At 36.1% G+C, this 25,849-nt stretch overlaps 1 protein-coding gene across 3 annotated transcripts; it reads right to left on the bottom strand.

Moving 5' to 3' along the window:
- Nucleotides 1-1,245: 1,245 nt before the first annotated feature.
- Nucleotides 1,246-22,090, bottom strand: LOC121315795 (clavesin-2-like). 3 transcript variants are annotated; one of them, XM_041250209.1, is made up of 6 exons: nucleotides 21,860-22,090; nucleotides 20,901-21,321; nucleotides 18,636-18,810; nucleotides 6,953-7,063; nucleotides 5,480-5,700; nucleotides 1,246-4,415 (listed from the first exon to the last, which is right to left on the bottom strand). In XM_041250209.1, the coding sequence occupies exons 2-6, from the start codon at nucleotides 21,287-21,289 to the stop codon at nucleotides 4,322-4,324; spliced, it is 990 nt and encodes a 329-aa protein (XP_041106143.1). In that variant the 5' UTR covers nucleotides 21,290-21,321; nucleotides 21,860-22,090; the 3' UTR covers nucleotides 1,246-4,321. The 3 variants fall into 3 exon arrangements, with proteins under 3 accessions (XP_041106143.1, XP_041106142.1, XP_041106144.1); XM_041250208.1 differs by having other exon boundaries at nucleotides 21,723-22,089; XM_041250210.1 differs by lacking the exon at nucleotides 21,860-22,090 and adding an exon at nucleotides 21,600-21,666.
- Nucleotides 22,091-25,849: the final 3,759 nt, after the last annotated feature.

Raw genomic sequence — 25,849 nt, 5'->3', positions numbered from 1 at the left:
TTGGGAGCATTTAGAGCCACTGTTTTCTGAGTTGCCAATATCTAGGTGAACCTACACCTGCTTGACTCCATTTATCACGTATGTGTCCATCAAATTAGAAAAATGTACTGATCTTGGTACAAATTTAGCCTCAAAAGGAGTATATTCTAGTTTCATGTAAAGCCCTGCCTCAAAATTTCAGTTCTAACGTGAAGTGGTTTCACTGGTTTTGGTTTTACTATGTATTTCACTCGCCCAACCTTTCCAATGTATGTTACTTTTTCCCTGTACAGTGTAATTTAATCTGGACACCATGTGAAGTTTTAAGTGACTAACACTTTTTAGGGTCAGCGCATATATATATATATATATATATATATATATATATATATATATATATATATAATATATATATATATTTCAATAGATCTTGCCTGTCATGCACTTCCATTCGCTATATACTGTCAATCTCAAACGTGCAGTTTTGAGAAACATGTTACATAGTATATGACTGATACTACACTAGACAATTCTCAATTAGCTTTCTTGCCTCAGGTTGGTTAACCCTATCTCACCTCACCATCTTTGGTGCCAAAGGATGCTGCTGGCTTCACAGCATGCCAGTCAAGAGGAGAAGCAGCTGGTTTGTTAATGACAGGAAAGAAGGCCCTGAGGGGGTTAGCAAACCTTGCAAACAGATTTTTTGTTTTGTTTTGTTTTTGTAACCGTTATGTTCCACGAGGCGTTCTATTGAAGGTTAACCCAATTTAATTCCACATGTCATGCTTAAAAATTTAAATAATGTTTGCTGCTTTCCAAATTGCACATTTGAGACCTATATAGTGAACAGAGATGCAGGCAGGCAAGAATTGGAATTATTCATCAGCTATTTTAACTGCTCGGGGCAGAACAATGGCCTTCTCCAATATAAGCGTTGTCGTGGGCTTTTTCCATAGGCCGGCCATACTACAACTGAAAGATCAAATCATTGTTGTTATTGATTTTTTTTTTTTTTATGAACTCCCAACTTAAGCACCAATAATACTGTTGAGGTTGTAGCAATATATTGTATATGATATCACTGCTAAAATAAAACATTTTAAACAATTTTAATACCCTAAAATGTACAGTCACTATAAAACACAAAACAAGGAGCAGCCTACCTCTATGGCCATTCCTAATAGCAACCCACTTACTGCTAGTAAGTATTTATGAAACTGCTACATTATGGATGGAACAGACAGATGTGCAATCAATAAATACAAAGTCTTTAATCATAAAGCCTTTGGAATACAACATTCGAAATAGACCCAAAGATCAATGTTATTGTCTAAAGGTAGCAAGTTACATCATAACACTGAATAATTGAAAACACCTTCATTTCATGTTTTTTTGATCAGTCAATACAGCATGTTTTAATAATACAATAATACTGTACAAAAATACGGTGTAACACAATGTTAATACAACATAGTAACCTTTGCAGCCTAAAGCATGAAAAATGCCATCTGTGTCTTAACGTTAAACACTATGACAAAGTTAGAGCTCACATTTCCAGCACGTTTATCCAGTTTTCTTTAGAACTAATAACCGCCACAGTTCACAGCAGTTTTTAGAGCCAGTGTTTGTAACATTTAATAGGCATTTAAGAGCTGAGGCTTGCAGGCTAGTCACGCACTGAATTATACCAAAAGCTGCACTAAAACAATTGAAAAGCAGTGCTGCGGTTTGCTGTTCACATTAGAAAATAACATCTTGTTCTTTTGAGTTAACATTCTGCCCACACAAATCACCTAACATCTCATCTGGCTGTAGCGCACAGTTCATTGCTGCTGTTCTGCTGATAAGAGTTATTTGTCACTTTGACTGTGAGCCACGTGTACTGTACCAAAAAAAAAAAAAGTTTTGAATTATCTACATTCTGTGACTGATCTGTTTAGATAGTGATACGCAATAATTTTGTAAGACAGCACAACTATACATCCAGTGTACCTTAATTGTTACCACACACAGTGGTAAAGGTTACATTTTTGAATTCCATAATTGACTTGATAATTCAGTAATCCCACTAGGTCAGCTTCTTTTGTTTTTTGTTTTTTTACATCAGTAATTATGAACAATAATACAAAATGGCAGATAAACAGAAATATATATGGATAGTGTTTTTGAACATGTCTATGAAAATGGTCACTTAAAACAATATTATGTGTAAATTATGTTATCCTCTAAATAGGATATGAACAACCTTTTCTGTGAGAAGGAAACAAAAACAAAACACAAAAAAATAATACAACTAAATTGATAGAGGCAGTTCCTTGTAATGGCTTACATTGAAATAAGATGCAAGGTACTGTACATTAATTCCTGTAAAGTAAAATATAATTTTACTATTGGTTTTAATATCTGATGCTAACACACTTAAATGTTGTGAAGCTCATTCCCTAAGCTCGATCGAAATCTACCCCCTCATAAACTATGACAACAAAAAGTGACTCCCTCAGTAGCAAACATACTACTCAAAATATTAGGACACCAGCTCTAGATACAGAATAGAATTTTCACCTTAATATTACTCATAAATTTAAGAGGATTTATGGATAGATTCACCCACAGATTTATGGGCGTGCAGATATGGATTTCCCGAGAACATCGCTTCAAGATGTTTTAAGTTGGTGATAATGAAACGGAAAAAAATCTGTTATTAACTCAACACAACAAAAGCATTCCCTTGGGTTGCCTTTGTTTGCACAGTTATTGAGTACTAAGCAATAATGATGTGACAGTGAGATTTAATATACAACCTGTCATGATCAAACTGTCTAAAAGCACTCAAGTTTTATCTTTGCTCGTGTCCTTGGAAATACATCATCTCTGCAGTGAACTGTGGGATTAGGCAGATTACTGGGCAAGGAAATATCACGGTTTAATGATACACAGATTGAATCTCGACATAGAAATACAGTTTATAGCCTCGGTACAGCTGTATGGATATAAGAATGTCAATGCCTAATGTGGAAGGAGAATTTGCTTTCAGGCTGTTTTTAAATCACTGAATGCAGATGTTAATTGCCATTGATTGGTACTCAATTGTAAAGTTAAGGGAAAGTCAACTTTTCTTGTTAATTTAATAACTGCTTACAAAAACAAATTCTTAAAGGTAATTACTCTGAAGAGTATTTCCACAGCCCTAGCCGAGAATACCATGTACTGTATACTCGTACAAGTCATGCAGTTGCAAGTTTGAAATTCACAAAATAATGCCTTGACTCCTTTAGATTTTTTTTTTTTTAAGTTGGTAATACTTTTCAAAATAATGTAAAGAATGGTATGCTTTTTTAATATTCCAAAATGTTACCTGTAAAAAATGTTAAAAAGACTTCCACGACTGTGGGGGGGCTACAGGAGAGTTGTTTACTATTTTTTTTTCTTTAAAGGTCTGGTATTTGTGGATCACAAATTTGAAAAATATTAGATTTTTGTATGGTTTGGAAACAGAAGATTTTTTACTGAACACAACTATTTATTTATGTGGGCAGCAATATAGAACTGGCATTCATTATAACTGTAGGTGAACTTATTGGTTTTTAAAAGTTGCCATTGTGATACGGGTTCTTAACAATAAATATTCAGCCAACACCTAATTGAATATAGCATGGCTTTCAACGTAAAGGGAAGTCTGCTTTAAGACATGGAAACTTGGGTTTAGTTTAAACTACACAGACTTCAGTGAAGGAGCAGTACAACATTCATAATGATAATAAACACCTTTACATACTGCAGTCATCAGTATGAAGTTTCACAATATTCTACTAGCAGATATTTTACTGGAGTCCTAAATGTGATAATGGTAAAAGATCCACATGATTTTGACAATGCCATCACTGTAAGTGCAACTTGTACAAGCCTTCTTATTATTTAAGTTGCACCCATCATTAAAGAGACTAGAAACAAAAAAGTGACCTGACCATTTTTTTCTCTTAGTGTGTGTGTGTGTGTCTGTTTCTTTTAACCAACAATTTCTTACAGGATATTTCACAACTATTACACATTTCCGAATTCAGTCTGGACAGTGTTACAATGATTCAGAAATCAAAAGTGTAGAACTCAAGTGTATTTACAATTTTATATTGGCACGTAACAACAAAATATTGATTCCTTCATTCATTTGCAGCACCCATATGTTTAGAATAATCATGGTCTACATTATTTTTGCAGCATCCATACCAAAAACTGCTGTCAGTGCTCGTTCATTATCTTCCCTTGTTTATTTCCATTATGTTGCTTCTTCAGGAATGCCATGTGTACCCCCCAATTGTGGGACAAGCGTTGCATATGTAAGTGGTTAGTTAAGTGAAAGTAAAGGCTGCAAGTTTTCCTCTTCACTTTTTTCCTTATCTGGACGCTTTAAGACTCCAGGTTCCACCACTGACTGTGATCTGTAAGGAAATGAAAAAGGATTATCGAATTCAGGGTTGTAAATGGGGTCCTGAAGGTCCTGAGTCCTCCAGATTTTAAATAATGTATTGATTAAGACCTGGAAGGAGTTAAAACTGTTTTAATTAACTAGACCAGGATCGTTCAAGACATTGACCAGATTTGTGCATCCTTCTACTGTGCAATCCTACAGTTTATTCTTCAGGGCATTTCATTTCTTGAAGATCGCTGTGGAAATAAATTAGTTTACATGATTTCACACTTTTTAAATTTAAACAAATAAAAAGCGATGTGAAAAAGTTTAAATATATTCTCCTATTTGTTTTACTACTAGTCACAATCTTTTCGGGCACATTTTATTTTAACTGGTGTGAGGACTTCTAGAAGGCTTAAATATAATATAGTAATTGAAAAAGGCTCTAGCTTTAGTTTTATAACAGGTATACCAGGCATGACAGTGACTTTTCAAGTTGACTTTATAGTATGTCTAACTTTATATTTGTTCTGTCATCTTTCAACTAGTAAATTGAATATGAAGATCTTTGTACACTGAAACACCATAATCCAGCAGTTAAAATTACAACTTAAACATGCACGCCATACAAAATATAATGTATATAGATTTAACTTCAAAAGCTACATTAACCTAACAGGCTTGATAAGATGCCCGCATGCAAGTCTATAGAAACTGATACAGACATCTAGAAAATCAAGACCCTGCATGTCACTTTTACTTTAGTTTTAGGAGTGTTACATTTTCATTTGACAAATCTCTACAACATTCATAATACAGGATGCTTATGACTAATTAGACATACAATTGTCTATATAATGTGTTACTTTTTAAAATATTTGCAAATGGTACAGTAACTTTTTATAATGACAAAATTAAGAATACTTTGTCAAAAAAAAAAAAAAAATGACGACAAGTTTATAATAAAGACCATTATTAAGAGCATTGTCTTTGGTCTAAAGAGCACACTCTATTATGACCTTACTCCTCAGCAAGAATATATTTGATATGCTACTTATTTCAATTATAAATTTATGAAAAGAAAAAATGTACCTCTTCATGGCTTTTGGCGATAAATCATTTTCCAGCTCTTCCACTGCCAGGTTGTAAGATTCTGGGTTGTATTCAGGATCGTCGTCATACTCGTGGTCCAGAAGCGTTCGAGCCCAGGTGCCCATGTTATACGGTGGCAGCATCCCTCCAAATTCAGAAGGCAGGATCTCAGGGTGAATAAGCTGGTGCAAGCTGTTCAGATTGTTGCCATGCATAAATATCTGCCAAGCCAGTAGAAAGAAAACAAGGTATGAACAATAATAATCAGTAACAGTGAAGATCCCATTTACAGGTTATAGTGTGGGTTGCCTTCGTCCTGTTATTAACTGTACTATTTTAGCATCTGCAATAACACAATGCTAAAACATTCTAAAAATGCACATAACGAATTAAAAAGGGATTTTTCTAAATAATTTCCCAAGGTTTTTTTTTTCTGCATTGACTCTTTTATTTGTTTACACTAGGCTGGTTCTGAAGTACTATTTGCTATAGTAATCATTAAAAAAAACAGGTACAAATCTAGCTAAATATAATATAATTTTAAAGAAAATGCCACTCACCACCTATGCTGAGAGGGTGCATTTATATCAAACAGTTTTAAAAAATAATAACCAAAAAAACAAGCAGATCATACTGTGCAGATTTTGTTGTACAGTAGTTGCTACAAGCTTGGTCAGTTATTCACGTCTATTAGTAATTGCCTAAAATCAAAACAGATGGATACTTTTCGATAAATATCTATAATTAAAGTTAACAGCTGCTAAGACAGAATGACTGCATTGAAATTGTAAACCCTTGCCTGTTATCTATTTATTGGCTTTTTATAATGTTAATAGTAGAAGGTCATGCTGTGTTTCCAATTACCATCAGTCATTTAATCCTTACTCCCCCTTCTCTCATAAATACTAATAACGATCCAGTAAAGACTATACTGGTAACTGGATAGTCAATTTCTAAAAGTAAATAGCTCAATATTACAACTTTTACTACTTTTCTGTTTCTATTTATGCTCTTGAGAGTTTTTTTCCCCAAAATATTTTTGTTTTTGTTTTTTTTACACTGGCTGGCCTTGATAGTGGGTAGGACCAAGTAGTTCCCAGTGGGCGAAGGTTTCCACAATTTGGGCTACTGTAGTACATCTGTGGGTTGTCACGACACATTGCAAACTTCTGTGTGTGTAAACTGTATGTACATTTTCTGGTGGTGGTTTTGCACAAACACTATCATTCCAAGGACATCCAGGAGGCTTTATAGATACTTGATGGACAGGTTAGTCAATGCAGCCTCTGCACTGACAGATGAGCCAGTTTCAAGAGTACACGCTGTCCTGAATCCTGTGAAGTATTTTTTCTTCCTTACAGATTTAAATGTGCTTCACCTGCTCTTCCAATATCCTGGATGGTTTCTTTAAAAAAATGCTGTTAGCTGTGCACCTGCGTGAATTTCATAAAGTTAGTCATGCTTTTTTCTTACCCTTTTCCTTATCTTTTCCTTTAGAAAAGGCCGTATGACGGTGTAGAGAGCGTGGATGTACCAGGGCTGATTAACAAAATGAATTCCCCCGAATCGAGCAGGGAAGCTATCCTGTGAGAAATGAAAAAGGAAAAACTGTTAGCTTTTGGGATAAAAAAAAGACTTGTCTGTTGGCTACAAAGAGCATAAATGAAGGCTTAATCTAAGAAAGAAATCCTATTTTATACACATGCTAGTCTTTTCTGTGTGTTGTTCCATTTATTACATATCCAGTATCAGTGTAAGCCTTTACCTGCTGGGTTTCTGTGATTGGTTTCATATGAAAGGCTACTGTTCTGTGACAGATTGTAGACTGAGATGTTATTATACTATCATAAAAGCTTCACTCAGCCCATAACTATGTTATATTATATATAAAAGAAAGTATTGGTAAATAAAATACTAAAGAGATGTGTGAGTTTAAGCCAACAAGTGTCAAATCTGACTTGCCACTATGCATCTTCTGCCCCCTACTGTGACATTCACATGAGTCTCTGTTCCTAAGGGGGGGGGGGGGGGGGGGGGGGATTAAGAAAGAGACTTATTCTTGAAATTTATGAACACGACATGCAAAATGCACCCTGCAATTCAAATCCAACTATTAGATATATGTTTTATTTGCACATGTATTTATTATGTTCTTGTTTTATGTTTCCTTTTCACTGTATGTTCGCACAGGTAAATGATCACGTTGCAAAGGGATGTCAAGTAGGGTAAAATGTTCGAAGGCTCCTCTCCCCCAGTCAAGTGTGTTCTTAATCAGATCTTTTATTAAAAATCGAGCACTCTGGTATTGCATTTTTACATACACGTTTCATCTCTAATGGATCAGCAGTTTCTGCAGCTATGTGTACAAATGTGAATGTGACATACAGACAGACAGGGCGCCTCCATATACTCCTTGATTTTTAAATATTCAATAAAAGAATACCCCAAGTTTCATTACAATTGGATATACGGTTCTCTCTCTATATGTACATCATACAGATGCCTCCACTATATCCCTGTGTAATGCTCAGTCTTTTGGTGTGGTCCCATTAAGAAGGGTGGGTGGCGCGTGTGTGTGTAGGCCAGCTATCTTAGCAGTAACATTGCCACATTCCAGGCTACGAACCTTAAAAGGGGTGTGTTATTTTTTTGTTTAAAAGAAGGAATGGCATATGACAGGGGATAATAAGCGATACAGACCCCCACCATCTAGTAAGTAAATTGCTAATTAGAAAAGAAAGCTACTAATTTATCTAGATAACATACCCAACAATGTGGCACTGTAACCCCAATCTTGGTTAACCAAGCATGCGTTGGGCAGAACACATCTGGGTCTGCAGCTACAGGTTTTACAGGTTGTGTTCTCATAATTCAGGAAACCTCACTGACATACCCATTATAATATTATCTGTTTGGCTGGTATGGCATACAAAGGTTGAACAGAAAGTGGAAAAAAGTAGACATCATTTTGAGTAAAAAGGCTTTTCCTTGTGTGACAGGTTAACTTTCATATGCTAATGTCACACCTGACATTTATTCTGTTATCTATTAAAGCTGCACCTCCATGTTACAAGTTACATTCAGTAATAATGGGCAAGACAGCAGATCTGACAACGGGATTATAGAATGTGGTCAGCTGGCCAAGACTGCACACATGCTTATGTTTCATGAGGAAGTCTATCAAGTGATTAATGGATTCTATGGTATACTGTGGAGCTGCAGAATAGTTCACCAAATTCCATGAAACAATTAAGCGATATTCCACTAAAAATGTTTGAACGCCCAATGGAAAATCCTAGCTGCCCATAGTGGTCCCACAGCCATGTGTTGTTTCAGTCTAATCGTATGATGAAACAGCACTTAAGCACATAACTTTATAGCAAGGAAGAATGTGCTTGAAGGGATAGCTTTTGTTATGAAATCTAAAGAACACATGCAGGCTGCAATGGAAGCTAGAAGGTAAAAAAAACAAAATGGTCGACCATCCATTGACTGTAGTTGTTCTATTGACAAAAACAATGCAGCACTCTGCACGGTGTCTAGCCCATGGTTGTTTTTTACATCAAAAACGTGTTTTTTTTGTTTTTTTTTTTTTTTAAGGAAGAAAGCAGAGATGAGGGTCTGGATCCGTTGAACTGGCAGTACTATGCTGCACCTGTTTTATGTGCTGGCCGACTACCTCTAATACATTTAAGAGTTGCTCCTCACACATTATTTGTGTGGCACACGGTTTGTCTTTGCACAAAGGGCGCTAGAGGAACCACTCTAAAAACAATTAGAGGCAGGCAGAGAGCACTTACAAATGCAATGTAGGCCATTTAATTATAAGTTGTGATTTAAATGGTAGCTAATTACTAATAATAGTCATGTACACATTTTATTAATTTAAACAGTGAAATGCTTTAATGGTTACAAACTCAGTTAGTAGTGAAGTGTAAATATTTTAGATTTTTCATGCAGACATTCTGAGTGACACATTCAGTCAGAATTATTGCAACTGAAGTGCATTTGCAGCTCAAAAGTTTTAATGGAGACATGGTAAAGATAACAACAAGGAAAGTGAGGGGGTGCTAGGGGGTGCAGTGGGTTAGGCATAAGCCTTTTTAACTTCTTAGGTCTTCACAAAACCATCCAATCATTCATCCATTATCATTAACCGCTTAATCCTTTACAGGGTCGCGGTGAGCCGGAGCCTAACCCAGCAGACACACAGGGCAGGACTACACCCTGGATGGGATGCCAGTCCATCGCAGGGCTCTTCACAAAACCACCACACAAACTGGCACAAATGGCACAGCTCTTATAAACAGTTCCCAATTCGTGAATCTATTTTGAAACAGAAACATTCTCTCATCCCTTAAGTGGATTGATCTCTGGGCACGTTTGAGGCATGCTTTGCAGGGCAACATGGGGAAACACACAGTGCCACTGATTGTGCTACCCCTGCTCTGTGGGTAAATCCTGTAGAGAGAACTTCAGTCTCCAATGTACTAGGGATGTGCATTTTGGTACATTTGTATGAACGCAGTTTCAGTGTTTAAACAATTAAACCATATCTACATACACACACACACACACAGTCTTTATTTTACACTCTGTTGTATACTGACAGTCCTGGTTAGTATTTTCTAAGCAAAGAAACCGTAAGTAAGCAAATAACATTTCAACATCGTAAAGAGTTAACTACAAAATAAAATAAAAAATAAATAAATAAATTTAAAAAGTACTCACCAAAGCATATATTGAAATGTTTATATCTAAATGTCCTCTTCAATCAAACAAAATTCAAGTTGTCAGTGGAGCTGGAAAAGGTACTTACCATGGATAAAATAGCACAAGATTTTGGAATTGGAAAGCGTACTGTGATATTAAAATGTCTGCCTCAAAAATTACTTTGACAGTAGGCGTGGAATTTTCAAGAAATATATTGCTTGAGAACTTGAGCATTACAATCTCTGACTACTCTAATCCAGCGCCACTCTCCTCTACATACAAGTGTACATAAACCTCCCAAACATTGCCACAAGTCCTATTTTTAAATGCCAATCTCGCAAACAATCAAGTAATATATTAAGTAATAAATACAATGTTTGCCTTCTTGTAAAGTTAATTGTGTATGGTCAAGTATTACTAAATAACGTAAGATATTCAAATTCACGTATTCACACAAGCTTTACATTAAACTGTTAAGAAGAGATGCCTGGCCTACCTAGCAGCATCTAGCTATTTGCAGGAGTTACTGACCACGTATCTCCCAGATCACACTCTTACATCACAAGAAGTGTGACTGCTCGTTGTTCCCTGGGTCAATAAAATCAATACGAGAGGGAGGGCTTTTTCTTTTATAGCCCCTAAAATATGGAATGCACTATCTCCATGAGTCAGGGAAGCTGGGTCCGTGGGTATTTTTAAGTCTAAACTTAAAACACATTTTTTTTATTTTAAATGGCATTTTTATCTTAGTGGTTTTAATGCAACATAATTGCTAGCTTTTAATGAATATTTGATTATTATTATTTGTATATTTTGTATTTTATTGTATTTTTATGTATTTATGTAGTGTGTTGTGATACTTCGGTACAGAAGGTGCTATATAAATGTAATAAATAAATAAATAAATACCTATTTGAAATGTCTCAGGGGTCCTTTACTTTAGTGCAGTAGTTCCAACATACAAATAAAAACTATACGAAACATAAACGGCTGTTTGGTACAAAATCATATAGAACAGTTTCAAGTGAAAAAAGCCATCCGCCTATGGGAAGTTCAGGGAATGGGGTTTACAAGTCTGTGGTAATCACAACTTTTTCTCCCTGTGAAACATTTGTATAAGCAGCTGCAGCACAATTTTCTTTAAGTTTTTCCAACCTTGCTGTTATTGTTTTACACGTCGGCACAGTATGGCTCAACAAATTTCAATACATCTCGAAATCAACTTCTACAAAGCTAAGTCTGGAAATTCAATGGCCACTTGTCTTAAAAACAAACTGTAATACCGTATTATTCATATTTTGAAAAATTATTAGGATTAATGAAACAGGTTTAATTTTCTTTTGTGTTGTGTTTGGCATAATTTACATACCACTGTTTAATCGTCCGGTTCCTCAAAATACTTCCAAACATTGATTTGCCTCGCTCCTTTGTTTAAAGATGCCATTTTATTAAAAAATGTAACAAATACTTGCCATTAACTCTCTTACCACACCTACTACAGCATGAACACAGACTGCGCAACTGAACAACCAGATAAACCGAAGACAAAACACGCCCCAGTGTCAATCTCTCCGTTGCACCAATTAGAAAAACTACTTGGAGGCAATTGCCAAACCCCTTCCTTTTTGTAATATCCGCCCTTAGTGTGGCACCACAGCAGTCGGATATGCCACAGACTGCTGCATATGATAAATTACTAAAATGAATATGAGTTTTGTGAAATGTGTCACGTGACCAGTTATTCGTCTAGAATATTATGAAACATTTGACCGCTTCTTTAAAGTTTATACATTTAAACATTTAAAATTCATATCCCTACAGTCTACCACCATGTTTAATTAAAAGTCAACGATATTTAAGTAACATGCACTGCCCCTTAAATGCACATTTTACTTTCTCAGTTACCTCTCCCTTTCCATTTTTCTAATTATAATTTGCAGATGATCCCTTAATCCTTTAATCAGCATTTATGACACTGCCAGCTCTGGCCACTCTTGCAACATGTGACAGCTTCAGCACATTGACTCAAATGCTTTTAAACAGAAGAGTTGGTTTATAAAAGCAAAGTGTTTTTAAAAACGTTATCACTCTAATATGACAAAACCTAATGATAGCGTTTTAATCATGTATTATTTTTGTAGAAATGTAGAAATATATGAAAGATAATCAAGTAGGTTGAGAAACTAAAGGGGAAAAGGAGATCCATCTTTCAGTGCAAATTGATCAATTACCATACCTCGATTGTTTTAATTCAATTTTATTTTTGGTCGATCTGTACAATATAAATACAAATATTTATTTTATGAGTCCACGGTAATAGAACAAATTATTGCAAGAAAATGTATCCTAGTATTCTTTATGTTTATACAGAAGTACTTAGAAAAAATATAGTCCTGTAATAAACACCTTCCTACATCTTAAAAATTGTGCAACTAAAGCGTTTTTTCTGTTTTAATAAACAGACTATTTAAAATAACACATGGGTAAAAAAATATCATTAGCAATCATAAACAACATGAGTCTACCTAGCTATTTCTATGATGCTATCTGAATGTAGTAGTGAAAGAACGCGGAAATCGAAACGTTGTAGTAGTGGGTTTTCAGTTTTTCTTCTTATTTTACTACTTTTTGCTACTTTTCTTCTTATTTACACACACACACACACACACACACACACACACATATATATATATATATATATATACATATATATATATATATATATATATATGCTGAGAAAAAGTTTGTGAACCCCTTAGGATTTTCACATATTTCACATATTTCAAACCTAAAATGTTATTAGATCTTAATCTAAGTCCTAATAATTGATAAAGATAACCTCATTAAACAAATGACATAAAAACATGATACTTTTTCAACATTTATTTATCCACAAATGATTTAACTTTCAATATCCATGTGTGAAAAAGTATGTGAACCTTTAGATTCAGTAACTGGTGGCACCCCATTGAGCAGCAATGACTTCAACTAAGCATTTCCTGTAATTGCTGGTCAGTCTCTCAAATCGGTTTTGAGGAATTTTGTCCCATTCCCTCTTACAGAACTGCTTCAACTTGGTGACATTTGAGGGCTTCCTTGCATGGACAGCTTGCTTCAGATCCTGCCACAACATTTCAATGGGGTTTAGGTCCAGACTTTGACTAAGCCATTCTAAAACGCAGAATGTCTTCTTTTGCAGCCATTCTTTTGTAGATCTGCTTGTATGTTTAGGATCATTGTCTTGTTGCATGACCCACTTTCAGTTCAGCTTCAGCTCACGGACAGATGGCTTGACATTCTCCTCTAGAATCTTCTGATACAATGCAGAATTCATGGTTGTGTCAATGATGCAGGCCGTCCAGGTCCTGAAGCAGCAAAGCAGCCCCAAACCATCACACTCCCACCAGCATGCTTGATGGATGAGGTTCATCTATACGAACGCAGTATTTGGTTTTCGCTAAACATAATGGTTCTCACTGAGGACAAAATGTTCTACCTTTGACTCGTCTGTCCAGAGAACATTGTTCCAGAAGTCTTGTAGATATCTATGTGCTCTTTGGCGAACTTCAGACAGGCAGCAATGTTCTTTTTAGAGAGCAGTGGTTTCCTCCTGGCTGTCCTTCCATAAACGCTATTCTTGTTCAGTCTTTTTCTGACAGTTGAGTCATGAACACTCACATTAGCCAAGGCGAGATGCTACTCTAGGGTTTTTTGTGACTTCCTTGATGATTTTCTGGTTTGTTCTCGGAAAGATTTTGGTAGGATGACCGCTCCTGGGTAGAGTGACTGTGGTCTTGCACTTTCTCCATTTGTAGACTATCTGTCTGACAGTGGATTGGTGGAGCCCCAAATCCTAAGAAATAATTTTGTAACCCTTTCTAGACTGATGATCATCAATAACTGTTTTTATGAGGCCTCAGAGATTTCTTTTGATCGTGACATGACGTGTTTCCACACACCTGTATGGTGAAGACCAAACTCACAAAGTTTCTGATCTTTATATAGGGTGGGGCCTCCCAAACTCACCCATGAAGATCTGCCTAATTATTTAAACACCTGATTCTAAATAGCCCATTAATTGAGCTGATAAAACCAGGGGTTCACTTACTTTTTCACATACCCTGAATCTTAGTTACTCATTGTTTGTCTAAGTCATACATAATTTTGTTTCAAAAGACATGGAATTGGTTAATATAAACCCCACTGGATATTTAAGAAAAGACTGGTTTTGATTCAAGAAGGCTATCATGGTAAAACTATGGAATTTCCATAATTATCATTAAGGTTCATAAACTTTTTCTCAGTACTGTGTGTGTGTGTGTGTATGTGTGTGTATATATATATATATATATATATATATATATATATATATATATATATATATATATATATATATATATATATATATAGTTATGTCAAAAGTTTACATATCCTCTATTTGCAACAATGTTATTTCCCAACGTATTAAGTGTTACTGTAATACTGTTTGATACACTATACCCACATAGCAATGATGCCTCTTGTAAATGTGTTGAACACTCATTCGTCTTACCAAATGCTAGTTAAAAATCTGGTGAATTAACTCAGTTATGGCAAAGGGTATGTATATGTAAATTAATAAAAATACACGGAATAACAGAAAAAAAAAAAGTACTTTCAGTCCCAATGTGATGTGTTATTTTGTTCAACACGATACACCAGCTGCACCATCAATTGAAAATAGCAGAGCAGCATGAAATGAAAACACTTTGGTTTCCACAAGCAAGTCCCACACAGTTTGGCTATGGGCAACAATCTGCAGCTGAGACTCGAATTAGATACTGCCTGGGGTGAGTTGCAAAACTATATATCTTGCATGTCCGATTCGCTGAGTGATAGTTATCATTAGCAATATTAATATTCATAGAGCGTTGGCAACGGCTGACAGTGTCAAACGCAAAAGCCTCTTAGAACAAAAACCGTATGAAGAGTTATCTGATTGCCCTTGTTGCTGTAAAGAGGGTTTTTTTTCAGTTGCAAAAACGATTAAAGGTCACGTGATTTGCATATGCTTCCACGGTGACATTTAATCTCCTCATGCCAGATTCAGAACAGTATCTTCCGCAGGACTGCATATCAATAATGCATTAGAGGCACCGCTTGCTTTGTGCCATATCACCTCCCACACAGTGGGAAATTTGGATGTTACCATAGTAAAGCTCGAGAGCTGAAGATGGACACTGAGACAGATAAATCATCATTGCAAGACTAGCCATGGGAGCCAAACATGTCTTCGTACATCAAGATAATTCAATTGTCAAACTAATTTCTTGGCATACACTCTAAAATGTACAATGCTTAATTCATAGAGGGCCCAGACAATCCCTAGAAAACCCTAATTAGCTTCCATTTTCATTAACCCTATATCATTTTGTATTTTAAATGTACATTTTTAATACATTTTCTTAATCTTGGCACATCACTTGAAGGCCCAGCACTTTAGATTAGCCCTCCCCAATAAAGTTTACTACAATTTATTTTGAATGGAAATTGTGCAGTTTTCCATGCTTTTCCCATGGTTATACAACATTTTTACCATAGTTTGCAATATATTTTTTTTTAAATATACTTCACCATATCCCTCTGGGCTTTACAGTGCCTATCTATGCTTTACCATGCTTTCATTATGCATCATTACACTTTGCTCTTTTACTCGGTGAAACTTTTATAAGGGCCTCCTCCATGTTTTGGCCAAATGGATTACTCAGCTCCCCAACTCCCCAAGATATTATCATACTTATCAGTGGAAAGCAATTAACAAAGTAATCATTTCCATTTGTCCTTCACTGTATGCTGACAAACTCATTTTCTAAGAGGCGAATATGAACGAGACACATTTATAAAGATAACTCCAGATTAAATGAGAAGTGTAAATGACAGCAAAATAAATTATTTATGAAGCTGTATTTGAAGGATAAATCCTGTCTGTTAATGGCTCCGAAAACATTATGAGGGAATAATTATTTGCATACAAAGGGTACCCTCATCCATATTACTTCCTATGAATAAATGGGCTATTTCTTTGTGCCACTTTAATAACGTATTTTTAACTTAGGGCACACCACACTGTATGTGTCACTAAGTGAAAAAAGATGTTGGTCACAGTTGGGCTTACCAGGTTAATAACTTCACATATTACAAATATCCTTATACTGTTTTTAATTATTTGTGTGAAAATAACAAGGGAAGGCTGGATATTGACTGGACCAGGGACCTTGTGGTTCCCAAGTACTGCAAGAATATTTACTCTCATAAGGACTAATCCCCCAGTTTCAGTCTTATTAAAACTCATAAACGCTAATATCAAAACAGATGTAGGAATCAGAAACATCATGCATCCCAAAATACTGGCCATACAATGAGGCATGGTTCTGAATTCCATACCCATGTAGTTCATACAATAGTTGAGATTTCCAAATGGGATAAAAATGAATTCACAGATTTTTTTCTTTTTTTTTTGTTAAAATCCATTGTTCATCATACCTCGAAATCTTCCTCAATTTAGGGATATCAATCCACATTCCCTATTCCCACAGAGCACACAATCCTATTGACCCACTGCCTATAGAACACAAACAAAAATGATGAAGTGAAGGCATACATATTATAACTATATCTATAACTACTACACTAATATACTTTTGGTCAGTTACACAATGTTTTAATCGCCATCACATTTGTATTCAAAAGACAAAAAACAAATAATGAATACGCTAGTCGAGTCTTCACATTCAGCTGTGTGTTCCTCCCTCTGTTTTGTTTGCACTTGGTACAGCCTGCTCTCTGCACTGAGATGGTTGTAGGGATGTGTTTACATTATCACCAGTCTAAGTTTAACTGCACAGTTGATACACCTTCCCTCTGTGTAACTCTTCCACACCATATTTACTGTAATCTCATTTCCTTTAAGATTGCTGAAAGGCTGTTAAATATTAGAACATTTTTTGGAGCCGTTAAGATGGTTTTATACTATAATTCGAATGAATTAATTTCACAGTTTTGTAGTCATAAAAATTAAATCTACATTTTTAGGGCAAAATATAGCTAAATGATCGCAATACGCTTTTGTGGTAGTACTCTGTCTCTAATTGTGGTGACACATGATTTCGGTGACAGTATTTGCATCTGTATAGTTCCCCCGCACATAACCAGACTTCCCTTCTCCCATCTGTGTAAAATGTCTTAGTTGAGTGTTTGTGTTTTGAAGGGACCAGACTCCATGCGAGTATTCCAAGCTAGGCTGGTATACAAGTAAAAATGTGCAATAGATGGCATTTATGTAATTCCTGCCAGTCATATGTGTCAGACCAGTATGGAGAGAGAGTATATATCACCAGCAACAGCTGGACGGAGCTGTGTAGAAACAAAGGACATCATTCTTGGGAACTGTAACAAGACAGTAGGGACTCTCTTATTTGGACCCAGTGAGCAAGCTATAGACTAGAATAGTGTACTTATTAGGAGAAGCCAGGAGGCTGGTTGCTAAGTTTTGTTTTGTGCTAAACAATCCAAAAAATAAATGCTTGCAAAAGCTCTTATACACATCTCATCTGTTGTGTGATTCCTGCCAGCCTGCACCGTGCCCGCAGGACATCATGGAAAATAATCAGTCTTGACTACAGTTCTGCTCAGTAGGATTGTACTTCTTTAACACTGCATGACAAACTGGCTTTAACACTAGTTCTATGGAAAAACTACAGTTATCAGTAACATGAAGTGTGACGAACATATAACCGGACAGACAGTTAAACAACCTCAATACAAAGTGCAGGTCCCTTGGCTATGTGACCCCAATTAATATAGACATGTATTTTGTTCCCATACAATGGAGGAATAATACTGTATCTGCAGTTCCAAAGATGGTTGTTACATTTAATACACTGTGGTCCTTTCAATTGATCTAAAGCAGGGTTCGACATTAACCATGATCCGACGACTCTGTGCCGGTAGAGATCGCAGTTTGACTGGTAGTTATGAAGCACCAAAGGCCCGACTAGGCCGGTTACATTTAACTAGTATAATATATATAGTACACATGGCCTCTGTTTCATGAATCTAGGAAAATGGGCCAGTCTGCTAAAGAGCTGAAAACTAATTTACAAACCATATTTTAAAAGTATTAACTCCAACCTTTAGCTCCTATTTTTTTAAAACACCTATTGACTTTACAAAACTAATGTCAAACATGAAAGTAATGTAATTGAAGGTCTCTTAAACACTCTCAAGTTTGTTCCTCAGTTTTGTACATCACTGTTAAATCTTCATCTTTAAAAATAAATAGGAGTTAATTAAAGACTAGAATAAGCACTTTGAGAATATGGCCCTATGGTTCTAAAAATCAAACATCCAACAGTTTATATTTGTCTCATTGCAATTATACAGTATATATAATAAAACATTGTACCTGAAGGCCTTCTATGGCTAGGCGCAGCATGCTTGGCGTTAGTTTTGAGGCTTGCTTGAAGGTGAAGTTGCTCCAGTCTATGATCAAAACAAATCCGTTTACCTGCAGCTCTGGATCTTCAATCATGGCTTCCAGAGATAAAAGGATGGCCCGCAAAATATCTACAAATGTATACCTGTGAGCAGATAAAATATTAAAATAATAAAAAAAAACAAAAAAAGAATATTGTTACAGTAGCATAATATTTAGCAATGTTAAATCACAGGGCATACACAACCATGTAATAATACGGTGATAACAAGGTATCTGCCAGTGTATCTAACTTAAATACATTACATTACATTACAAAACACTACATTTAACCAATCAGAGAGTTGAAGGGGTTTGATGCACTTCGGCGCCTGAAATGCAAAAACAGGGACAATAAATGTGGAAATTACCAAACCAAAATGGATGATGAAAAAGATAATGCAGAACATGAAAAAGAGCAGACTGATTTATAGTCAACGAAGAGCAACTTATAGAAAGTGAATTTGAAGAACCGCAAGAGGGGCCAGCGTGGTGATAGTGGGTTTGATGTTATGTGAGAAAAAAAAAAATGGAAATTGCTTTTTTTTATACAGCAGGAAATCGGGTGGTAAGATGTGCAAGCTCTGCCACAACACAAAAAGAGATTGCAAAGGATCAGGGGGTAAATGGAGCAGTGTAGCCTGTGTACAAATTAGGATGGATTATTATCAATTATTCAATGTCTTATTATTATTCAAATTATTTGTCTTATTATATATTTAAGGTAAGGCCATTTTATTTTTCTGTTGAAAGTACTCTGCCACCCAGCTGTACAGAATTCCTGGGAAGAACCCTGATTATATAACATATAAAGCAACTTTTAATGTTAAAATTGAGTTAAGGAAGGTCAATTTAAAATATGTATGAGGAAGCTATTTTTTAAAGATGTATTTTTTATCATTTCTCTGGATTGTAAGTTTATGTGCAGCTCAGTTTCGGAATGTACTCAGTCAAGTAAAGGTAACCAAATGGGTTCTACTCATCATACTTTAACTCATTTTCTTCATACTTTTAAAATGGGATGTATTATCATAGTTGTATTAAATAATAGTCATTTGATAATAAAAGTAATTCCATTGTGTAAGGCAGTAATTCCACTGAGAACCCCTTAAATTACAGCTTGATGTTGTATAGTCGTGTATATTGATTTTTATTATTCATATTTATATTGTTACTAGTAAGCCTATTTACTGGTCAATAGTGTTAAATACACTTAGTGTAATATGGGGCATTGGTAAGTGTAAGTTCTCAACTGTGCTATGGTACAGCAAGCTTTTGCCCCTGTGGGAATTTTGCACCATCCCTTTGTACAAGAAAAACAAACGGGTAATGTTTTAGCACTGCCAATAATAATCAGTAACTAAGGTGCACCTAGCAACTCCTTAATTAACCTGAGTTCATTATTTCAAGCTTTCAAACAGGGGAACAAAAAGGTAAATAGACACAGATCTAGGCCTACACCATTCATTGAATAAAAAACACAGAAAGACTTATCTGATATAGACAATATCGGTCAATTGTGTAAAACAAAATGGGGATGACCAGGCCTGGGTTCCATTTTTTCCAGGTACAGTGTTTCACAATGGAGTAATATTAGATACATGTTATTATTTAATACTATTATTTGATATACTGTCTGATTATATTTGTGAGGTTCTAAAGAACACAGAAATTGCTGTTCAAATGATTCTCCCCCATACCTCCAAGGATACAGAGTGGTAGTTATAACATTTGTATGTATAGACAGTATGATGTTACTGTGCCTGATAGCACAACCTGGGTTCAGATAGTAGGTCTCTATCTATTCATTAACAACTATGATAAGCCACTTGTGGTTTCCTTAAATTATCTGCAGTATGGCCTGTGAAATTGATGATGCAGTTTAACATATCATGCCAGTATTATCACATGGTATGTATTTGAAATGATATAAAGCATTAAACCAATCTGGGCTGTGAAGTACACCATACACAGGACAAGATGTCAGCAATGCATGTCCATTTAAATTGGCAACACACATCAAGTAATTACTGAAAGAAAACAACAGGCTTATGATATATATATATATATATATATATATATATATATATATATATATATATATATATATATATATATATATATATATGTGTGTGTGTGTGTGTGTGTGTGTGTGTGTGTGTGTGTGTGTGTGTGTGTATGTGATACCAAAATTACCTGCTCTGGTCCCAGTTTGCAGCAAAGAGAACCAAGATTTTCTTGCCATAGTGGTCCAGATTGGATAGCACTCCTGGAAAGCCATCTTTCAGAGCGTGTTTAATGCCCGGGTCTGTTGCTTTGAAGTTTTTAAACATATCCAGATTCTGCTGGCGGTATTCGAAATACTGAGCGAGTAACCTGAACGCCTCGAAATGGTTAAATTTCCTCGCTCTGAGGAATCGCAGGATGAAGGCATCGTCTGTCCTGAGAAAGCCAATGTCTGGACGTGTGATGATCATATCCCTCACCTCCTGAATGTCCTGGTGCAAAGTGTCTGGGTTCTCTTTCAGCTCCACCTTGGCTTTCTCCAGAGTTTCGGGGGACAAGCCAGCTTGTAAATGAGTCATTTTTCTTTTATTTTTGCACGTTCACAACGAACCTTTAAAAAAAGACAAAAACAAAAACCACATGTTTCTAACATTTTTTACACTGACAATCATTTTGGCTACAAATCCACAACGTTAAATATTAATCTCCATTTAGGCCAAAATTACAACAATGCATCTGTAGTTAATCTCAGTTATATAGATAGATAGAGTCCTAATTTCCAGAAAATAAATAAATAAATCGGTTTCCTAAATAAAATACCAACGTTTTTAAAATGTATTGTAGCCTACAGCTCTACATTTCTTCTTTTATTTTGTTAATACAACCTACTCAACTGATCGTGCATCCAGCCCTGACATACCAGTTCCATACAATATTCCTTTCCCTTGCACCCCCCACCCCAAAGACCTAACAGAAGAATCACCCAAAAAAAGCATCATTACAATATCCTACCAACAAGCGGCCAAGCAATGCGGCGCCCTGCAGCAGCTCTTGTCATAACAATTATTTCAGAATTCATTGCATTTCAGAGCGTAACTGTTCTTCATGGCCTCAGATTAAAGCACTTGAACCATAGTGATGCCCCTCACCGAGATCCTCACTCTTCCGAAGCAGTCATTTCCCATCCCCGTGTTGTTATTCTTCAGTTTATCCCGATGCCTTGTTCTGTAATGCGCTGTGCATTGCAAGGTTTACGTCAGTACTGCCGCTGCTAGTGCTGCTTTGTTGCTGGTGAAAGTGACTCAAAGTAATTGCTCAGGCAGTAATCAGTCAGTCAGTCAACAGCTTCTGGAGGAGGGGGTGAGTCGCACACCCTCTGTTCATTTTACCACAACACCTGCTCCCTGACCGCGACCAGCCAGCCCCTCATTTACTGTGAAATTACACATGCAGCCAGACACCGTGATACCGCGCATCACTTAATTTCAGAGAGACAGCTTGATGTAACATAAAGCGCATTAGGTGTTTCACGGAAGGACGACTGGTGTACATGTTTTTCCCACCGGAATCCACAAAGTGGCCTTCGTGCTGAAACCATGGTCACATAAGACCTATATAACGTCGCAATTCCATTATTATATATATATATATATATATATATATATATATATATATATATATATATATATATATATATATATATATATATATGACTATAATGATTTTAAAAATTGATTCAATTGATTCTTTAAAAGTATGCATAGGCTTGAATTTACATTATGTTTTCCATTTCTGTAGCAGTACAGTACAGTTTAAAAAAAGAAAAAAAAAATTAACTAGTAATTTAATTTATAAATTATGCATTGTGTAATGTAATAATGTAATAAAAAAAAAAAAAAAACAACAACTGTATAACTAAATGTGGCAAACTGGTTAACAGTGTGCAGGTGCATGAATGCAGCAGTGATCAATGAACAGACAGACAATGATAATCCAGGTGCAATGATAGTTTATTTGTAAATCCAATGGTCTGATGACACAAATACAGGAAACAATAACAATGCTAACAGGCAATACAGAGACGTGTATTGCTCTGTTTTAATCCACGGGTTAGTCCCGACATAACAATAGTCCCATTCCTAAACACCCACACACAACACAAAACACAAACACAAGTCCACAGTGAGTGTGGTAGTGCTCGTGGTGTAAATACAGTTAATCATGAGGCAATAGTGAAGTTATATCCCGGTAAATGCTAGCCTTTGGTAACAGCTCCGGATCGTGTTAGCCATCTAATAAAAACAAACAAGTATACTTTAGACGCGACAAACAAAACTAACAAAACACTCACAATAACAACACAGGTTCTCCTTCCGGTTCAGCATAACCATACAAAGAAACAGATCACTTTGCTACACCCCCTTTTGTACCATCAATCATGATCCCTTGGTTAACTAGTGCAACCACTCCTCCAATCTGCGGCTGCCACGTCGTTTCCCTTCTAGGTTGATGATTTAGTGTATTGTAGCTCCACCCCCTGTGTAGATGACTGACTTCCTTCTAACCCTGGGAATGAATTGTCTGGCCATCTAGTCCAGGGCACTTTGTTGCCTTTACACAGCGTCCTCACGGGTCAGAAGAGAAAGATTTATCACCAAGAATCATTCTGTGTCTGTCACACTAAGCTAAACATAATCCAGAAGGATGATCTGCATGTGACGTCAACCTTTTAGCTATCCTGTACTCCTTCATGGCAAAACAGAGTGCTGTATATTCTAGAATAACAACAAAATACAGAAGAAAAAAATGTGTTCAGTTAATACAGAGGATTCTTGTTAATAACCTAAATAGTGGCTGATCGATTTATTTATGTACTACAGGGTTGTGTTTTATTTCCAGATCCTTATTACCCAGAGGTCTCGATATTAATGATCTAGTCAACACTTTTGTGTATATTTGATAGGTATTGTAGTTGACAGAAACTACATTTGTGGTGGTTTGTGTTCAGGAATTTGGTTTTTAATAAATCTGTTTGTTCTACAGGGTATGAATGCCTGTAGTATGCCTTTTCAAATGTATTGGTACTTGTAGTATGTAAGGGCAATTTTTACAAAACAATGTACTTTTACAATTTTTTTTTTTTTTCGAGTACCAAAGAACAAAAATACATTTTGTTTAAAATTACATTTTTCAGCTCAATTATTTCAAATATATACAAGTAGCAGAAATGATCTTCTGTATCTGAAAAATTACAGAATACATTATGTAACACAATTTTTGTTCCTAGGTAGTAAGTGTTATTTCCTAATTGTTTATGCCTGAAAAGTATAGAAAATGGCTATTATTCCCCACAAACTTTGCTTTTGCGACCAGGACAGTGATATTTTGAAATTTACCAATTTCCAATGAGAAAACGGGCGAGTTTGTGTCTTTTCGTTCACATAAAGTCAGAAAAAAACAACATAGGAATCCAAATTAACATGTATTTATACTAAAGTAATACAAAAATGACTACAAAAGATTTAGAAGTGAGTAGTTTTTCGAGATTTACGATTACACTGTAAATCACTTTCATGAATCAACCCCCAAATGTAGTCTTCCATCATGTTCTCGTTATACTGTCCTTGGCAGCGGCGTTCAAAGTCCAGTATATCCTGGTGGAAGCGCTCGCCTTGCTCCTCCGAGTACGCTCCCATGTTCTCCTTGAATTTATCAAGATGAGCATCAAGGATATGGACTTTGAGGGACATCCTACAGCCCATTGTGCCGTAGTTCTTCACCAGAGTCTCAACCAGCTCCACATAGTTTTCGGCCTTGTGATTGCCCAGGAAGCCCCGAACCACTGCGACAAAGCTGTTCCAAGCCGCTTTCTCCTTACTAGTGAGCTTCTTGGGGAATTCATTGCACTCCAGGATCTTCTTTATCTGTGGTCCGACGAAGACACCGGCTTTGACCTTTGCCTCAGACAGCTTAGGGAAGAAGTCTTGAAGGTACTTGAAGACTGCCGACTCCTTATCTAGAGCTCTGACAAATTGTCTCATAAGGCCCAATTTGATGTGCAGTGGTGGCATCAGCACCTTCCGGGGGTCCACCAGTGGCTCCCACTTGACGTTGTTCCTCCCCACAGAGAACTCGGTCCGCTGTGGCCAGTCCCGCCTGTGGTAGTGTGCCCTGGTGTCCCTGCTGTCCCAAAGGTAGCAGGGAAACTTGGTAAAACCGCATTGGAGACCCATCAGGAATGCCACCATTGCAGCCTCTTGATGCCATCTCAATTGTTACACGGTGATATCACTGCCATTCAAATCCATACAAAATAACAAAACACAATGAGCCCTATTTACCAACGTTCACAAACCCCTAAAGCAATCGCAAAACACTTTTGCAGCCAGATAGCGCACCAGAATCAGTAGCATCAGTGCTTGACATGGGCAGAACTTGGGGAAAGTTCTCATTTAAATATAAAAGTAGCAATTTAGCAAACCATCAAAAGTGTTAAGGTCTGATTACATTGGGAGTGGAAAGCAGAAAGTGGTAAGAGGGAAATCATGCGGTTTTTCATATTACACTTGCGGTGGGAAACCATGCGTTATATGTGTTATCACATGTTAATGTTGAGAAAAAAATAATTTGATGAAGGCTGTCAAGACATTAAGGTTATATATATATATATTAAGGGTATATATATATTCTAGAAATTTGCCTGATAATGTATGAGTTTAACTAGTTTGAAACATTATAACGAATTAGAAAATAGATCGGAGATTTCCTTTAACCTGATTGGTCAATACGAGGGCTTAAATATCTGCTGAAGGACCCCGAATGTTCTCTTTCAAACTATGTTTAATCACTGTTACGATTCAATGCGCCCGAAATACGTGAATACAGTATTCGTGCATTTTACCTTTTGCCTGCTTGTTGAAAGTATCTGTTCTTGTAGTGCTGCAAACTCCCTCTGAATGTTGTCTGTCAATGTAAAACATTCTGCTTCCTCACTGTCCTATCTATTTATTTAAATTTAGTATAGCAAATAAAGATAAAAAAAAAAAAAAAAAACATAATAATAATCAAGAAAGTGTTTGCTGTCAGTGGCAATACAGTAACCTTAATACCATAGCAACTACTCTCCGTTTTGAATGACA

The sequence above is a fragment of the Polyodon spathula genome, chromosome 5 (assembly GCF_017654505.1).
Source record: "Polyodon spathula isolate WHYD16114869_AA chromosome 5, ASM1765450v1, whole genome shotgun sequence".
In the NCBI taxonomy this organism is placed as follows: domain Eukaryota; kingdom Metazoa; phylum Chordata; class Actinopteri; order Acipenseriformes; family Polyodontidae; genus Polyodon; species Polyodon spathula.
Note: the sequence above shows the minus strand (reverse complement) of the source record. Positions and strands in the feature narration are given on the sequence as shown.